This window comes from Filicampus tigris, chromosome 11, assembly GCF_054856515.1.
Source record: "Filicampus tigris isolate MCC_2025a chromosome 11, RoL_Ftig_1.0, whole genome shotgun sequence".
NCBI lineage: Eukaryota > Metazoa > Chordata > Actinopteri > Syngnathiformes > Syngnathidae > Filicampus > Filicampus tigris.
The window spans coordinates 11,866,077-11,883,298 of NC_141227.1; the positions used below are offsets into that span (position 1 = coordinate 11,866,077).

General features: G+C 44.1%; 2 protein-coding genes across 4 annotated transcripts; one reads left to right on the forward strand and one right to left on the reverse strand.

Annotated features, from left to right (window-relative positions):
• Window positions 1–66: 66 nt before the first annotated feature.
• On the forward strand, window positions 67–8,595 carry zc3h6 (zinc finger CCCH-type containing 6). 3 transcript variants are annotated; one of them, XM_086045548.1, is made up of 13 exons: window positions 67–350; window positions 448–558; window positions 2,486–2,711; window positions 2,787–2,909; window positions 2,985–3,219; window positions 3,298–3,446; window positions 3,518–3,643; window positions 4,559–4,673; window positions 4,754–4,863; window positions 4,947–5,173; window positions 5,250–5,653; window positions 5,729–5,917; window positions 5,997–8,595. In XM_086045548.1, the coding sequence occupies exons 2-13, from the start codon at window positions 473–475 to the stop codon at window positions 7,433–7,435; spliced, it is 3,429 nt and encodes a 1,142-aa protein (XP_085901674.1). In that variant the 5' UTR covers window positions 67–350; window positions 448–472; the 3' UTR covers window positions 7,436–8,595. The 3 variants fall into 3 exon arrangements, with proteins under 3 accessions (XP_085901674.1, XP_085901673.1, XP_085901675.1); XM_086045547.1 differs by having other exon boundaries at window positions 67–558; XM_086045549.1 differs by lacking the exon at window positions 448–558.
• LOC147139758 (uncharacterized) lies at window positions 8,492–15,531 on the reverse strand. Its single transcript, XM_086045546.1, has 7 exons — window positions 15,309–15,531; window positions 14,941–15,124; window positions 10,736–13,966; window positions 9,655–9,825; window positions 9,395–9,567; window positions 9,194–9,311; window positions 8,492–9,113 (listed from the first exon to the last, which is right to left on the reverse strand). Exons 1-7 carry the CDS (start codon window positions 15,500–15,502, stop codon window positions 8,847–8,849), a joined length of 4,338 nt encoding a protein of 1,445 aa, XP_085901672.1. The 5' UTR covers window positions 15,503–15,531; the 3' UTR covers window positions 8,492–8,846.
• Between the last annotated feature and the right edge of the window lie 1,691 nt (window positions 15,532–17,222).

Genomic DNA, 17,222 nt, shown 5'->3' on the forward strand with positions numbered 1-17,222 from the left:
AAAATATGACCAATCACAGACGGTGATTTGCAGGCTCCAGTTAGTTAGATCCGCAATGGGCTTGAAACGTGCGGAAGAACACACCATTTGGGATTGTGTGCGACTGGGCAGAGTAGCCATTTTGAGATGATATCGCTGTTGAGAAATCCCGTGAAGATGCTGAAATCAACGAACATGGTTACAACACAGATTGTTTCTCCCTCCGTTTCCTCTCTTCTTTCACCATGGCAGCTGTCAACCGACGGGACATTAGCAAAGCGGGGTATCGAGCTGTGCTCACAGAGTTAAAACGTCATTGGTATGAAAGAGGAGAGTGTCTGTACACTGTCTCAGTCGAGACATGAAACACCGTGAGTTTTTTTTCCTGCAGTCTGAACATCTTCCAGCATCTGTCACAACACAACGTTTCATTGACTGCTTGAGTTAATTCACTCTTGTACTGGACAGAGAAGTGAAGCAGATTTGATTTCCAATGGCCTCTGTGAGCCTTGTCTCCAGTCCCCCAGCCCCCGTTTTTGACAAAAACATGAGAGACTCTGAGCTGGCAGGGGACGAAAGGTCGAGTAACAATCTTAATGCAATTCTTAAAGCAATCATCTGTGCGTTTCAGTGCTGTGCATCGACATGCTTGTTTTCTGTTTTTTTTTCCCTCATCTTACATTTGGCAGTTTATACTTATTATTGGTTCCCCCAATTACTATCCTTGCATGCCTTTTAGTGCATTGAAATGTCGCCTATAGCTTTCCTGCCTTCCTGTCTGTCGAAACGACTCATTCACGATCATTTCCATGCGATGGCAGACATCATCATAATTATGTGTAGTGTTGGGATGAATCCATTGCTGCGTTGCCAATCTGCAGAGGTAGATGACGTAATGACACGCCCATTTTAGAAACTTTCTCCTGCTGGCCGTTAGGCGGTACTGCAAAGGAGCCATGTTAACTAAGCGTTGGGATGATGATGATGATGATGATGATGATGATGATGACCATACCTATGGGAAGACGAACACTTAATATCCTTTGTATCCATCTTAAAGTCCATGTACATGATTATAACAATTCTACTAGATCATATAACGCTACAATAGTGCTACTAGTTTTGTCAGTTTTGTCTCACAACTACCATGTAGTTGTACTACTACAATGCCAAGGATTTTGTCCCAGGGGCCAGAAATGTCACAGTCGATGCTAGTGTGCTGAATTGTCTTACTAGTGAGGACAATAAAAGTATACTAGTACGTGGACCTTAATGTGGAAATAAAGGATATCGGATAAATGCTCAAATGGCTTTCGGTACAATGCATACCATGTGTTGAGACTAGGATGATATCATGCGTCTCCTAATAGGGTTAATGATCCATCAGGCTTTCTCCTTTGTGCATATTGAACTTAGGAGTTATGTTGAACCAAAAGTATTTTATTAGAACAACTAATTGGAAATGTATTTGTTTGATTGGTAAAAACAAATGTTCAGTTTTATTCTGGACATTAAAAGAAAAAGAATGAATTCTTTAAAATCTGATTTAGCTTGTTATGGTGGTTCTCTACATAAACGACAGTGGACCCGAGCAATTTGTGGGGCATAGGGACCTGGCCGGCATAGCAAAAAATCTACCTACAATTGACACCCATTGGCATGCATTGTGGAAGAAATTGAAACCCCAAAACTTCATAAAAAATGCTAATAAACATTCAACATACATTTACCCCCCAAAAAATAAGGAACATGCAAATCTGCAGTTGCCAAACTGTGAGTATGCAGGGTCCACTGTCCACCAAATATGCAAACAATGTTGGCATTAAAGCAGCAATATTTATCTTAGACTTCACATTTATTTGATTGTACAGTAATTTATGAGGTGAGACCAACCACCCCCTCCTTGTAACCATTACGCCTGTAATAATCATCCATGGTACATGAATTTGTATGTGTTTTGCACCGGCAGCATGATGTGCGAATCTTAGTTCTGGCTTTCCTGTGTAAGGTTTGTATGTTCTACCTGTGCTTGCATGGCTTTTATCCCTCCCACATTCCAAAAACCTGTTAGCTTAATTGAAGGCTCAAAAGGTATAGTATAAGCGGAGATAGAAAATGGATGGAAGTTGATTTTGCACATAAATGAATTGCCTTAGCTTTTCTGGCCTTTGTAGAAAAAATAACGCTGTCCAGCAAAAAGCATACTATCCAAATTTTGTCATTTTTTACAAATGTACATCTCTCTATTTGTAGTTCTTTAAAGGCATGAATGATACACATCAACTGTAGGAAAAGTAAAAAGATAAATAATCTCATTGTTGATTTGAACTGCTTTAAGGGAGATTAAAATGATCAATTGAATCAAATAATTTACTGATTGAAATATGGAGAGGACTTGATGGAACTGAAATGAAGTAGCTGAACCGCCGCAAAGGTTTACAACAATGGGTTTTGATTGATAGACATTAGTTGCCATAATACTCACCTTTTAAATGACTTATTTCAGAGAGGATGGAGAGTTGGAAGATGGAGAAATAGACGATGAGGGAATTGGGATAGAGGAGGAAAACAAAGAGGCGCCAGAGGGGACTGAAGACAAAGAAAAACCAAAGGAGAAGGAACGGGACAAAGCAAAAGAAAAAGAAGACAAATCTCACAGGCACTCAAGGAAACGCTACAAAAAGACCAGAGAGAAGAGAAGGTCGAAAAGGAGGAGACGGGACAGACAGAAAGTAAGCTACTTCACTTTACAGTTTAAGTTGGACTGGTTCCATTATTGAATTTGCTGTTTCGGTCCCTCTCTTTAGCATCACTCATCTTCAAGCAGCTCCAGCTCGGACAGCTACGACTCCGACTACGACCGTCCAGAGAGACCCAAAAACAGGCCGAGTCATGGATCTGGACGTGATTGTGACATGCAGAATACTCCGGTGAGTGTATATAGACCCGACGTTATATTTGTGCACACGGTTAATGATCGTCACTTGTCACTGTTGATTTTCCAGCATGGAAGAGACCAGAAAGTGGCGCGCGGCAGCATGCACAAGTCACCGCCTCACAAAAGCAGCAATTTTGACAAATACAGTGACTACAGCGATGACTACGAAGATGAGGAGGATCATTATGACGATGAGTCAGAGTACCACCAGTCTAAAGATTCAACATCCGGCCCGGGAAGGGGCCGCTATGGAAAGGAGCAGATGGGAAAGAGGGGCAACATGAGAGGCATGAAACAACAATGTGAGAAAGCACTTATGAAATAGTCTTTCATCTCAAACTTGTTAATTAGCAATAAAAAACACAGATTTCTCTCTGCAGTTGGACAGAGAGGAAGAGGCAGAGGGAGTGGTCCAGGAAGAGGACGAGGGATGCTCAATAAGAACAAGAAGATGAGGGGAGGGAAACCCTGGATGGGACGCGGAGGACGAGGCAGAGGCGCTGACCAGGATATGGAAGACGCGACTCCTGTATGCCCATAAAATCATCAATTTGCAACAAATGATTATGGGGCGCTAACGTGTTCAAATTTTTTTGGCAGGATGGGAAAAATTCTGGGTTCCAGAAGAAGCGACTAATAATGAGCAAAGAATTCATCAGTCAACACACAGTCGAGCACAATGGAAGATACATTTGCAAGTACTTTCTGGAGGGTCGATGCATCAAGGTACGCTACCTCTAATAAGCATGTTTGAATGAACTTCAAGGTGCTGTATGTTTAAATCACATAAATAAACAGTTATAAAAGCAATAATTATTTATTTTAAAAATCTTTTCCAGCTCCCTTTACTTGAGCATTTGTCATACGGCAGGTTCAGTTTTATTCCTTCTCGTTTCACAGTCTTAACGCGTGAGTAACGACGAGAAAGAAAATGGATGGATTGCTAAATCATCCTCAACATGTCCTTTGTTCCACTCAAGCGCTCTGTGCTGTATCTGCTGAATAAACCTGGGTTCTACCTCACTTGGCCCCAATGCAAGTAGATTGTAATGGTGCCAAATGAAAATTGTTTGCCTAACTTTTAATCAAATCTCCGCTAAAGTGTAACAGTTTCCTGCTCGCCACATGCTTCCACAAAGTGTCATGCGTGTCATGGAAATTGGTTATGTAATTGTTGCGTCATTTTTCTATCTAGCGAAAGTGGCGATCAAAAACATCAGTTTGTGCATTTAAGCTTAGCAGAGGTAATGCATGAATCTCAATGACAAAATTCAGGCTGGTGTCTCGATGGCTGTTCGCCGCCTTAGCGTCTTCTCTGCCGAGTGTCACTTTGTGTACGTCCAATGTGTACGCGGAAACCCGGTTGTTTGCGGCGACATCGGATTGGCAAAAATCTCCAAGTAATTGCAGGGCCCCGTGAAAAGGTTTTAATTGTCTATAGATTCCACAAAATGGTGGAAAAAAACTACCATAATGTCTGAGTGCAGCTCCTCACTTCAACATACTTCCTTTACACCAATCACAAATAGAGTGAATAGTGGAGGTTCCCCCCAAAAAATCTACAAATGTCACAGCGTGAATATTTGGCGTTCACTGTATACTGTTTGGTTTAAAGATGTAAGTGCTCATCTCTTCCTGTAGGGGGAGCAGTGTAAGTTTGAGCACGAGCTGGTCATCCCAGATAAGAAGAAGGAACTTTGTAAATTCTACCTCCAGGGATACTGCAGCAAAGGAGACCATTGCATTTACATGCACAATATCCTTCAGTGTCAATCATACGTGCCTTTGTAAAAGCAACCTGTCGATTCAGTGAAGCTCCTTAATTTCTGGCTCAACGTGAATATCCTTGCAAGTTCTTCCACACCGGAGCCAAATGCTACCAAGGGGACAACTGCAAATTTTCCCATGATGCTCTGACTGATGTGACGAAAGAGTTGCTCGATAAGGTGAGGCACTTTTAAAATGCATCAGAAGCACAACTCATGAGAATTCAAAACTAAAACGTTCCTCCTCTTGTACACATGACAAGATTATTAACACCGAGGAGGAGAACGCACGTGAGGATGAGTTGGAGCTAGAGGACCTGAGAAAACAGGGCATCGCCCCACTTCCCAAGCCGCCTCCAGGTGTGGGTTTGCTCCCGACGCCGGGTCAGAGCAGCCCAACAGATGAGTCTTCTCAGGCAGGGAAGATCCCCTCCCTCTTCGAAATAAAAGTTCAACCTACAGTCGACCTGGCACAGAAAATTGCCTTAAAGTAAGTCAAATCTAAAGCAGGGAACGTGTTTTACCAGTCAGCTTCAAATTAATTGTGCGTTTTATCGCTTTACCAGTGAGACCAGCTACCAGGATCCCAGTGAAGGCACTGACCAGATTAGTGGCGGATCGGAGGAAACACAGAGTGGAGCTTTGGTGTCTTCAGGATCTGATGCTACCACAGTGCCATCCTTAGGGTCACCAAGTTCTGTGGGTTACCCAACAGGACCACCCATGAGCGCCCAGAGCCCTCCTGGACAGCAGCTGCCACATGGCTACCCACTGCAGCAGCCAATTCCACCTGGTCAGCCGCCAGTGTTTCATGGAAATATAAACCATCAGATGAATATACAGAGGCCTCCATTCCCTGCTGTACCAGAACTACAGATGCTGCAGAGCATTTTCCCATTTCCATCGTTGGGCAAGAACCCACTAGAGCTCCTCAGCAACTTGCTCCAAAACCAGCCAGTGGGCCATCACGGTTTGTATCAGGTTAACACCAGTATACGTTTTGAGTTACTTAAGGTACCATGGATCTTTGTTTTTGTTCTGTTAGGGGAACCCGGAATGAACCAGGTCCAGAACCTACAGCAGCAGATAGGCTCAGATGTCCAGTTGCAGTCTTTACCTCCAGCGGTGCAGAAAGCCATCATTCTACACTTGACTCAGCACCAACCAGAGTCAAAGCCACATGAGAGCGATCCACAAAGAGCAGAGAGTCAAGATGATAAGAATACGAGCAGAGGCGAGTGTCCCTTTCAATCTTAAAGCTGTTCCATTAAAAGCACGGAGCTCAGTCCAACTTGTTTTATCTTCTCCTCCAGATGAGACAACAAACTGGTATTCCAGTGACGAAGAGGGCGGGAGTAGTGTCACGTCCATCCTAAAATGTCTGAAGAGGCAGGGTGAACTGCACCAGTCCAAGATCCCAACACCGGCCGCTGCAGCACCTCTGGGCGACCCTCGACTTGTCAAGGACAGAACTCAACCAAGTGACCCACGTGTGAAGGCAGATCCTCGGCAGAGGCCTCCTGACATGAAAAAGGAGTCTGACGCAGGTTTGGATCCAAGACTGTCCAGGGACCCCAGGAAACCGAGACCTATGGAGCCGAGCACCTACCGCCAGCAAAACCAGCCGACTGGTCCAAAAAAGCCCGCTGGAGATGAGGATGATGAAGGGGAGAGGGAACTCCGAGACAGAGCGGCCCTCATCCCATTGGAGGCCAGTCCAGGTGTGGTGCTGCGGGACCCCCGCTGCCAGCTGAAGCAGTTCAGTCATATTCGAGTGGACATTCTGCTTCAACGTCCGGCCTTCGCCCAAACGGTAGTTTGGGCCCCTGAAGACCTGATCCCATGTCTAATTCCCAAACAGGAGCATTCTATCAATCTACCCCTGCCACCTCTAATCGCTGATGCTCAGATGAACAGAACAAGTGTGACGGACCACCCCCCTGCCTCCAGCCCGCCGCCGACTGACCCCAGACTGGCGGCTGCTCGTTTAAAGGAGCGTCTCGCTCGTCTCCCGTCTGGATCCTCAACGGAGAGACCTGTTGATCCACGTCAGCAAAAGAATTTAGACCCCAGAATCAGGCGTACAGGAAGTCTGGACTCCAAGCTTCTGGGTCAGAAGGAAGCCACGGGAGGAGTTGTGGAACCCAGGTTACAAAAGACCAGCGCTAGCTCCTCCCTCTCTGAGAGGCTGCCGCCGTACGCGCCACGGTTGGCTTCATCTGGGGGGGTCTTGGAAAGCCCCACGGCAATCCTGGGAGGGATCAGTCTGTACGACCCTCGTAATCAGACTGAGCCGGTTCCGAAGGATCAGGTAGACCTTCCGAAAAAAGTGGGCATTCTTAAACATCCAGTGAAGAAAGACATTCCTCCAACACAACCTGACTCCCCAGGTCAAGGCCGTGTCCCTTTAGAGGAGATGAAAACAACAGACACTGCCTCTGACCACGATCAGACCACACTTGACAGTCCACAACCACCTCCACAGGACTCGATCATCACGCCCCACGCAGTGCATAATCTGCCCGTCCAGGCTCTGGCAGGCTTGATTCGACCCCAGTACGCTGACGCCAGGCAGGCCAAACCGGCAGGACCAGGTTCTGCTGGGGCACAAGAGGGTGCAGCGGACGAGAAGGAGCAGACAGAAGTTGCCGTGGAGGAACCCAAGCAGACGAATGAGGAGGAGCTCGAAGACAGGACTCTCAAAGAAGTCTTCAAGACCTTTGACCCCACAGCTTCTCCTTTCTCTCAATAAACTGCATTGAATTGTTATATTGGTGACATATGCCAATCATTATTTAGCTATAAATGTATTTATTTATGTACATTCACTTTATACATAGTCATAAGTTGGTGTTATGGGATTGAGCATGTTAATGTCTGTGGTTTTTGGGTTTAGTTAGTTAGTTCGTTAATTGGCCAGAAAGATAATATGGGCTGATGGAAACCAAATTTAAAAAAAATTGTATCCCTTTTGTTTTTCCCCATTCCCCTACCTACCCTTACAGTATATTTCCACTTGTAATGTGATGTGGACATTTGACTGTGACATTTAGTGTCTCAATTTAAATGTGTATTAAAAAATTCTGTTTATATGGTCTACATGCATTGAGGTTAAAAAGTCAAACATTTCATAAAATATTTTCTAGTGACAAGCTTGTAAATAGCTCTAAACATATGGCAATCTCAATGAATTAAAATATCCTTCTATAGTTCAATTCCCCAAATTTTATCATTATGATGGTTATAGCTTACAGCTAATGAAAACCAATAATGTTAAATGAATTTTCAAGAAATTGGAATACTGTGCATATGATCCACATTTTTTACTTTAGAAATTAGATCGGAATTGGCCCTCGTTGAGATGTTTTCCTGTGTTTATGAATTTACGAGTTTCCCTTACAGAACTGAGTTACTACATTTATTGAGATGCACTTGTAAATAACAGTTTATAGTCACTGATAGTGTAGTAGTGCACGCCACCCGAGTTTTGTGTGGGCAGCGTGGGTTCAATTCCCGCTCAGTGATGGTGTCTGAGCGTGTGCCCTGCTAATAGGGTTGCGTCAGGAAGGGCATCCGGCGTAAAATGCTTTGCCAAATCAATTATGCTGATCGAGCGTGCACTTGATTCGCTGTGGCGACCCCTGAGGGGAAAAGCCGAAAGGACAACAACTTGTAAATAACAGTTTAACACTTGTTTTCAATGTTTTGATATCAAACTTGCCTCAAAATGAGCTTGTGTGACTATTTGAAGCCATATTGAAGCTTTTTTTTTGTATTGTTTTCACAACCTTTTAAATGTCACGTTCATTGTATGTGTATTTGTGGATGACCTGTTCTCTGTGCACATTTCATCAGCTTTTAAATACTGTGCACTGTACATATCTTGATGTGAATTAAATGTTTACACCACAACTTGACATGAAAGAGTGGGCATTTGTTTTACTGCAGCTACGTGACGGTCGCTAATGTAAAGCAGCACACCCATTACTGTACGTATGTGTATGTGCAAATCTCTTTCAATCAACATGGGTTTATCATTTTGTGTTGGTTATATAGCTACACAAGAGGGGCAGTGTATAATAGCCCATATTGAAGTGATGCAGCTCTACACGACATGAAAACTACAAGCACAATAAAAAACATGAATTCCCCCTTGGACAGAGTCAATGTGAGGGATGATTTCCTAAAAGCAAATATTGTGATACACCTCTATTGTGACCTTTCCATTGAAGCGTCAAGTTGGAGCCGCCTTGTACTGGAGACGCTAGACTCGGAACGACGGAGTGCGACGAAACCTTCCTCAAACCCAGCTCATCCGTTTTGGGGATGGAGGTCTGCCGGGCTCGGTGGATCTCCAGGTTCTTCTTCCACTGGAAACACAAGGCGGTCGCTTCTGCCCCATCCGAGTTTGGCTCCGGCTGCTTTAAACCCTCAAACAAGAGAAACGATGCACCTTTAAAGGATCTTTAATGTCATTCCAAACACATACATGCATGTCTGTCCTGTTTACTGTGATGCAGGCGGTCTCTGCTGCATGAACCCCCTTCAGGACTGTGTGGAGTAGATTCTGAGTGTTCTTCACCAGGATCTCATCAGATGATTTACAGCCCGGTGTCACAGAATTGACACTGCAATACAAAAGATGATCTCATTACACTTTTTTTCCCACTCCTTTTCGATTTTTTTCCAGCCTATCTTTGCTTAATCTGACCTGGAAAGGATGCTGAGCTGGTTGGTGATGGTGAGAATCTGCTCCACTATGAGGAACAGTTCCCGTGCGCACTGTGCATCCAGGCAGTGGTTGGCTATGACTTGAATAAAGTTGGTCACCGACTGGCCATTTGACATCACATCTTTGGCTGCGCACACAAACGCTTCTTTGTTCTAAGGGAGGGAACAAAGCTCAAAGATTATTAATCACACCGATGGTTAAAAGCAAAAGGGAAAAAGGTACACTCTAGTGGACCTTACCAGTATTGGGCCTCTATTCCTCAGGTACTGGGTCATGTGGTACAGTGTGTCTGCCATCTTGCTGGTCTCTTGGACTATCTTGTTGTCTTTGGGATCCCAAGTGGCACTTTCTTGCTTCAGCAAAAAGGAGGAGGAGGTCAGTGAGGACGTTTCTTTGAAGCCAGAAGCAACCTGCAGAGAAATGATGAGGACATCAATCTTGAGCAAAGGCATCAGCCATGGCTGGGGCGGGGGTAAGTGAAATAATGGCCACAATATAAATTGAATGTGTCCTCAATTTGTTTTCCCAACAGACCAGCACTGAGCCACAGCTACTTCATGGGCGCAATTGAGTATTTTGCGCACATTTGACCTTCCGTATGGCCATAGATTAATATTTTGTGGTCCCAAATTTGCATTTTTTGATCAATTTCTACCTATATTGTGGTCACGTTGTTTTCCCTCATGTCGTGTCTTGTGGATTTCTAAATGAGTGCTATTATGTTTAAATATAATAAATGTAAACTCTACGAGATAGTGGCACAATTTTTCCAACAGTCAAACTCAATCCAAGAACACTATACAGGTCTGCTATTGTAGAAAAAGTCTACACATCCCTGTTGAAATTGAAGGTTTTTGTGATTAAAAAAAAAAAAGGGGACCAAGATAAATCATTTCAAAACCTTTTTCACCATTAATGGTATAATGGTATATAACTATAACCTCTGAAACTAATTTGAAAAAGAAAAGCGTTTTAGAGAGGCGAAATAAAAATAACAGAAATAATGTAGTTGCAAAAGTGTGCGCACCCACATGACAGGATGTGGCTATGCTCAGAATTAAGCAATCACTTTCAAGCTAATGTTAAATGGGAGTCAGCACACACCGGCCACCATTTAAAGTGCCTCGGTGCTTCAATAATTTTGGAGTGTGGAAAGAAGCCGCAGTACCCAGAGAAAACCCACAAAAGTAAAGAGTGACCATGCAAAAGCGGAGATTCGAATCCCGAACCTCAGAACTGTAAGGCAGGCTGCACTAATACAAATTTTTCTGAGGTCATTTGAAGTTCAGATCAAATCCAACCTGGAAACTAAATACTTACATCCTTTGCTGTACTTGTGAATCCATCTTTAATCCAAGCTGACATTTTTGATTCTGCCGCATCGTCACACGCCTGCCAAGAAGCTTTATTTGTCTTTTCATTGCATGTCATGAAGCCGTTCCGGATACATCCACCTGTTGTGGTGCCCTGAAGACCTCCTTTGATGTTGTCTTTTACCTCCTGCTGGACTCCATCTTGCTTACTGATCTCCTCCACCACATAGTGAGCTTTGGCTGACCAGCACTGAATCTTCACCTCCAGGTTGAATGTGTCCCAAATCGAGCAGGTCTGCGCCATGAGACGCACCGTGCCGATGATCTCGGACATCAGAAATGACAGATGTGTGTTGATGGAGCGCAGGTTGGCACGTTGACGGGAATCCCGCATGTAGTTGAAGCTCTCTTTGGCTTTTTTGGTAGCGTCTTCCACATTTTCAAGAAGTAAACTAGCGAAGTGTTCAAGCCTTTGCTGCGCTTCCTCCGATTTGGTTTCCGTTTGCTTTGCCACCAAATGAGCCATACTGACCAGATTGTGGAGTTGAGTGGCATAACATTCATTTGCTTTACTCAAAAGCCCTGAGAGCTCTTTCATCTTAATGATAAGATGTCTCTGAAGGAGCTCTGGCTTTGCGAGCTGCATGACACTAGGCGTTACGCCGAGGTCGTCCGCAGCTTGAAGGTAGCGCTCGGTCAGCGTCTTCACCTCGCTCTGGAAAACCGTCAACTCTTTTGATTTAAAAGCATTTTTACAAGTTAGACTGCTGAGCCTTCCGGCCTCCTGGAGTCTCAGCGAGCCCTCCGATAAGATGGACAGTTGCTTCCGAGGAGTGTGTTGGCTCATAGCGCCGGACGTTCCCAAAATCCTGTCCAGAGAAGTGAACAAAATGCGAACGGAGAGACCCCAGAGGATGCACAGCCCCTCGAGCTGATCTAGCTGACCGTCAGATGAGGCCCTAAACTCCATCAGATGTCTTGTGTTGTTCTGGGCTTTGTTCAGTTTGTTGTGCAAAAGACTCAGCGTCTCCTGGTTTTCACTTTGAGGGCTTACGTGCGATGGTGTGAGCAGCTGCACGGTGTCAGCGCACCAGTTCATCACTGAGCCGAGCTGCTGTTTCACATCCGTCTGAGTGAATCGAGCTCGCCTCAGCTCGGTGTAAACGACGTGAAACCAAGGTTGGCTTCCTGGCAGCAGAACCTTGCGAATGTTGTTGATGAGGTCGGAAAACTGCGTACAGAGTCTGCAGACGTTCCCCGCGCCCGGCGACGAGCTCATTGCCGTCTCTTGAGCTGTCTGGACCAGCAGAGGCGTCAGTGACACCAGTTCAGCCCGAAAGCGTTCCAAATTCTTACAGTCGACACGATCGTTGATGGCTAAAGCTTCTCTCGTTGCTTGGGAGTAGCAGTTTGACAGCTCGAGAACACCGGTGCACACCCGGCTGAGGACTGCAACGTCTCTTACTTTGGTCACAGTCATGACTTCTTGTAGGAGGGGTAAAAGTTCCAATTCGAAAGGGATCATTTTGGGCTCCTTTAGATCTGTGTCTAAATCGTCATCACATTTAGGAAACAGCTCCAGTTCCACGCAATCTCCATCTGATTTCTCCTCCTCCTCCTCCTCCTCCTCACGTTCCGATTCTGTCTCAATCACATCCAGAATGGAGGAATCCAAACTTCTCAGCCCGCGATCCTCATTCAGATCACAGGACTCATCTTCCGACAGATCAGGCTGACGGGCACAGACCCGCAGAGGGCTGAGTAGATTCGGGTGCTGGTGGCCATCCAGTCCCTCCCTGAGGACTTTAAAATGGCGAATAGCAGCAGAAGCATTGTCAGAAAAGGTGGAATAGTGCTCCACATTCAGACTGCAACCTAAAAGCATGTCACTGACCGATTGGTTCATTTTGCTTTGACAAATCTGAGCTTGTTTCAGCAGGACCAAGAGGCCGTTCCTGTAAATGGGGTCCTCGCTGCCATCCAAATGCGTCCTGACTGAGTGTGTCACCAGCCGCATGCGACTCGTTAGGTTGGTCGCGTGTTCGCGAAAGAGTTCGTAGCTTTGCTCTCTGTATGCGGCGTCACAACCACTGCGGTCATTCTCTATCCCTCTAATGGCTAGACTAGTAAACTCCTTGGTATCCATCACGTCGCTGAGAGCATCCTGGAGCTGTGTAATGACTTCTTCCCATACGGGAAACATTTCATGAAGCTTCCCAAGCGTTTCTATGGAGTTGTCAGACAGTTCCAGAGACAGATGCGCAATCTGGGCTTGGAGTCTGGCAAGACACACTCGGGAGTTCTCCACATTCTCGAGGCTCTTTGAATCATTGGCTGAAGCGGAGACAAAGCTGGACACTTGGATCAATCTATCCAAGTAGGATATGAACTCTTCCACCGGTGATTGAAGAAAGCTCAGATCGGTCTCAGCGGAGGAATCTGCAACCGGAGTTTGCCTCACCACTCGAGACAGTTCCTCAAACGTAGATGCTGCGACCACAAACGTGTCTAATAGTTGATGAAGAATGGCGGCCATCATTGTTCCGTCGAGATCTTCTAGAAGCTCCCCTAACGAAGCGCAGATGTTCTGAAGATGCCCCTCGTGATTCTCGGGGGATTTTAAGATCAGTTTGACGTCAGACCAAAAGTGAAGAACGTGTCGACTGTGGAGCACTAGTCTTTGCTGGAACTCTCTTTGAGAACAGTTGGCCACGGTCATGCAGTGAAAGACGAGATCTCGAACCAGGGTGTCCAAATCACGACCTGGCAGCGCCGAGCAGTTGGAGCAACCTTCCAGTAGCTGTGACAAACGTTTCCTCTTCTCGGTATAAAACCCACAAGCTCCCAGAGGTCCTCTTGGATATTCACTTTTCAGGGTGCTAACAATGTCATCCAACGTGCTCGTCACCTTGTCAAGTATGTAGCTCTTTGCAGCTTGGGCCTCCTTGCTCGTCGGGTGCTTGATGGTGGTGTAGGTTGCGGTGTGCATCATGGGCATGCACCTCCTTAGGGTCTCCAAGGAGTCTCCAAGTTTTTGGGCCTGCCGAGGGTCCTTTAAGGAGCCGGCTCGCGCCGCGGTCAGGCGGCTGAGGAGGCGCAAGGCGTCAGAGAAAACTTGAAAGACTTTGACCAGGGACTGGATGTCTGAGCAGGAGGCGAGCTCAGAGAGATGCTCGGACACTTGAGCGGCAGCTGCAAGGACTTCTCTCACCACAGAGTCGTCATGCACTAGCAAAACCTGAGGGAGGGAAACGAAAATAAGATCATTTAGATCAGTGTTTTTCAAACTTTTTTGAGTCAAGGCACATTTATTTCATTGAAAAAATCCCACGGCACACCTCCGGCTAAAATTGTGAAAAAGAAAAAGCTTATTTTAAGAATATAAGTGTTATATTGTTTAAATAAGCATTTTTTTAACATTGAAGAATGACGTTATATTATAACGTCTTGAATAGGAATTAAATAAACACAAAGAAAAAAGTATTTTATAAGTATAAGTATTTCATATTGATACTCAATGTGAAACATGGGCCTGTTTGGATGAACATGCATCACTAATTCGCTTGTCTCTAAACAAAGACAATTAGCTACCTGCTGCTGCTGCTGCCACCTGCTGGTATGGAAAAGTACTACAATCTAGTAAAGACATGATTACACTGCCAGGCGCAAAAAATTAGATAATTTCCCTCGGCACACCTGACAATATCTCGCGGCACACAGAGTTTGAAAAACACTGATTTAGATGATAGATTCACAATAGAGTCTCTGTGGCATAGCAGCATATTCACAATGAATGGGTTGGTTGATGGACAGGAAATGGATGGAGGGACTGTTTGAATTGACGTCATTTCATACTTAATTCACATGAAGTGTGACATGTTACTGTCTAGACCTGGACTGCGATTAATTAATCAGTGCATTTTTCCCGTTGTTTTAAGTTATATGTGCATTTATCAAACTGTGCGAATAGGTTTTAATAGTACAATCTTTAATCTATTTTTGACTCACTCACCCCAACATTATGTATGCCTTGACTTATGAGCGTAATTTGTTACATGACCACGCTCTCGTCCCACCCCCCCCAGCCCCCACCAAAAAAAGCCTTCCAGAAATCAGATAATTACTGTTGAGAGGCCGAAATCAGAGGATTTAGACAATAAAGTCAAACAATGGCGTTAAATGATTACTCGATTAGACACCACCAAACCTTACTTTGACTACTCCAAGGAAAACAGTTTGTGCAGCAGCAATGAGTTCCTCTTTGTGCGCTGTCAAACTGGGCTGGATGCTGAGCTTCTGAGCCACCAGCAGCACATGTTGGCCTGACAGTGTGATGGGCTCCAGTAGGGACACCATCTCCATACGCAGCACATCATCATCAGTGTCACTGACTTGTCTGGAAATGGACAAATAGGTGTTCATTTGGTGGTGATAGGACATAACTATATACACCAGTGGTTCCCAATGCACTCGTGTTGTGGTACATGCTGCTCCTTTTCATGCAGCAAATATCCATACCATGCGTTGTGTTGAATAAGAGAGTCCAGCATTGAAATGATCCAATTTCACTTCATACACACCCGGAGGCCGCTGCAGCCATGTTGCTAGTAGCTTTAGCCACAGTCCGAGCTGCTTCCTCTAAGTGGCTGAAGTGTTCGTGCTCCTCGAGGCTGTCACACAACAGCACAAGGTGACACAGGTGGCATGCAAACGGAGCCACCACCTGGTCCGCCACTGCTGTCCTTATCAGGCCGTGGTCCAGTAATGAAGACATACTTGTCTACAGAAGAGCTTCTGGCTGGTCCAACCAAATAGGTTCTGTGCACTTTGTTAATAATTAAGGGCAGCCTGCAGCATGTGCTAGATGACAAGTGTTTCCAAGCAACAGGTGTCACGTGACCAAACGGACACACCAAAGATTTTTTTTTTCCAATTGAAAAGTGAACATTTTAAGCAAAGGGGAGACTTTTTGATATAGCTCTTTTCGGAGATGTACCAAAAATGTATAAAATTGTGTATTAAAAGAGTATAAGTTCATTTGCATTTCTGGAAAAGTTTTAGATTTTACATTAGTTTTTTTATTTTAAGTCGATACCAATTTTTTAAGTCACTTTGCAAAACATGTAGACAGTTCCCCAGCAATTTACATAATTTAGTAGTCTAATGGGCAATTTTTACTCTAATTGTTTATTTCCTTATTTTAATTCTAACACTACTACTTATATTACTGCTTTAAATATTGTACATGCTAAATATAATGTTTATATTGTATAGTGTTATATTTTTCATCAATTGAAATGAAATAGGCCTACTGTTTTGATTCAAACAAAAAGTAAAACAAAGACCCTATAAAACAATTTGTTTGCAAGTACCTCTTAAAATGAGCCTCTCAACACTGATTTTTGAGAAAGTTTGAAATCAAATGTTCCAGCGGTGCTGTTTGCAAGAGTGATCATCATGTTTTGTGAATTCGTTTGGAGCTCAATAACCAGTAGAGGGCGCCAGAAACCAACCAGCTTAATGAAAAAAAACAACATTCGTTTTTTTCCACTCTAAAATGATTTATCATTTGATAAATATACAACTCCAACACCATTTTAAAAACATCCAACACTCTATAATGGAAATGATAATCCGTGACAGTAGTATAATGAGAACAACCCCCCCAGAAGTGTGACTAACGGTGCAAACCACCAAAACTATTTCCATCACAGTTCAAATTGACGCCCAATGAAACGTCAAGTGTCGCTTGGATCTGCACTCAGTTTTGAAAGCGCAATGAAACTGACTGACGATATAACGGTGTACACAGTATATGCTAGTATCATGCCAGTGGAATCCATTGGTAATATAAAAAAGTGGCCAGTCCAATCAATACAACACAACAGGAAATTAAACCAAAAAATCTTAGTGAGCCTCTCAACACTGCAGTTTTGGAGAAAGTCTGAATTACATCTAAATACTGTATATACATTGATCTTTGTCATTGCACGTTTGATTTCCCTAAATCATTTCATCCAAACACACAAAGGTGAGTAATAAACATGTGAAAACTAGCATAACAACTTTGTGGGAAGACAACAGTAACACATTTAGGTTTGCACTGGAGGTCCTCGAATGTTTAAAACACTTAAACTTGTTACATTTTGGGGGACATTTTATACACATTTCCTTTCACTGTATTCTGCTTTAAGTCACAATGACGTGGCTGCAGGGGAAGTTAAACACTTTATTGGAAGCCTATTTTCAGTCCGGTAACGTTTCGTTAGCTTCATAGAATACTTGCCGAAGTCGTTTTGTAAACTTTGTGTCACAATATCAATAACAAATAATGTAGTTGCTAAAAGATGTTTCTTTACATCTGTTTTGATTCTCAGTCATCCAGATCACAAAGCTGCAAATTATGGAATTGGACCTGGGCAACTATGTTATTCTTACAATAAGCCCTAAAAAGCTAATTTATGTGAAACGATTCAGTGTATCTTATTGCCGCC

Excerpts from the sequence above, each read along its gene's own strand:
- zc3h6 (XM_086045547.1), top strand. The coding sequence starts at position 473 with ATGGCCTCTGTGAGCCTTGTCTCCAGTCCCCCAGCCCCCGTTTTTGAC. Across the intron at positions 2,910-2,984 it reads GTGACATGCAGAATACTCCG|CATGGAAGAGACCAGAAAGT; the intron begins GTGAGTGTATAT and ends TTGATTTTCCAG. Across the intron at positions 5,918-5,996 it reads TGATAAGAATACGAGCAGAG|ATGAGACAACAAACTGGTAT; the intron begins GCGAGTGTCCCT and ends CTTCTCCTCCAG.
- LOC147139758 (XM_086045546.1), bottom strand. The coding sequence starts at position 15,502 with ATGTCTTCATTACTGGACCACGGCCTGATAAGGACAGCAGTGGCGGAC. Across the intron at positions 9,568-9,654 it reads GGAATAGAGGCCCAATACTG|AACAAAGAAGCGTTTGTGTG; the intron begins GTAAGGTCCACT and ends TCCCTCCCTTAG. Across the intron at positions 9,312-9,394 it reads CAGCTCAGCATCCTTTCCAG|TGTCAATTCTGTGACACCGG; the intron begins GTCAGATTAAGC and ends TTTGTATTGCAG.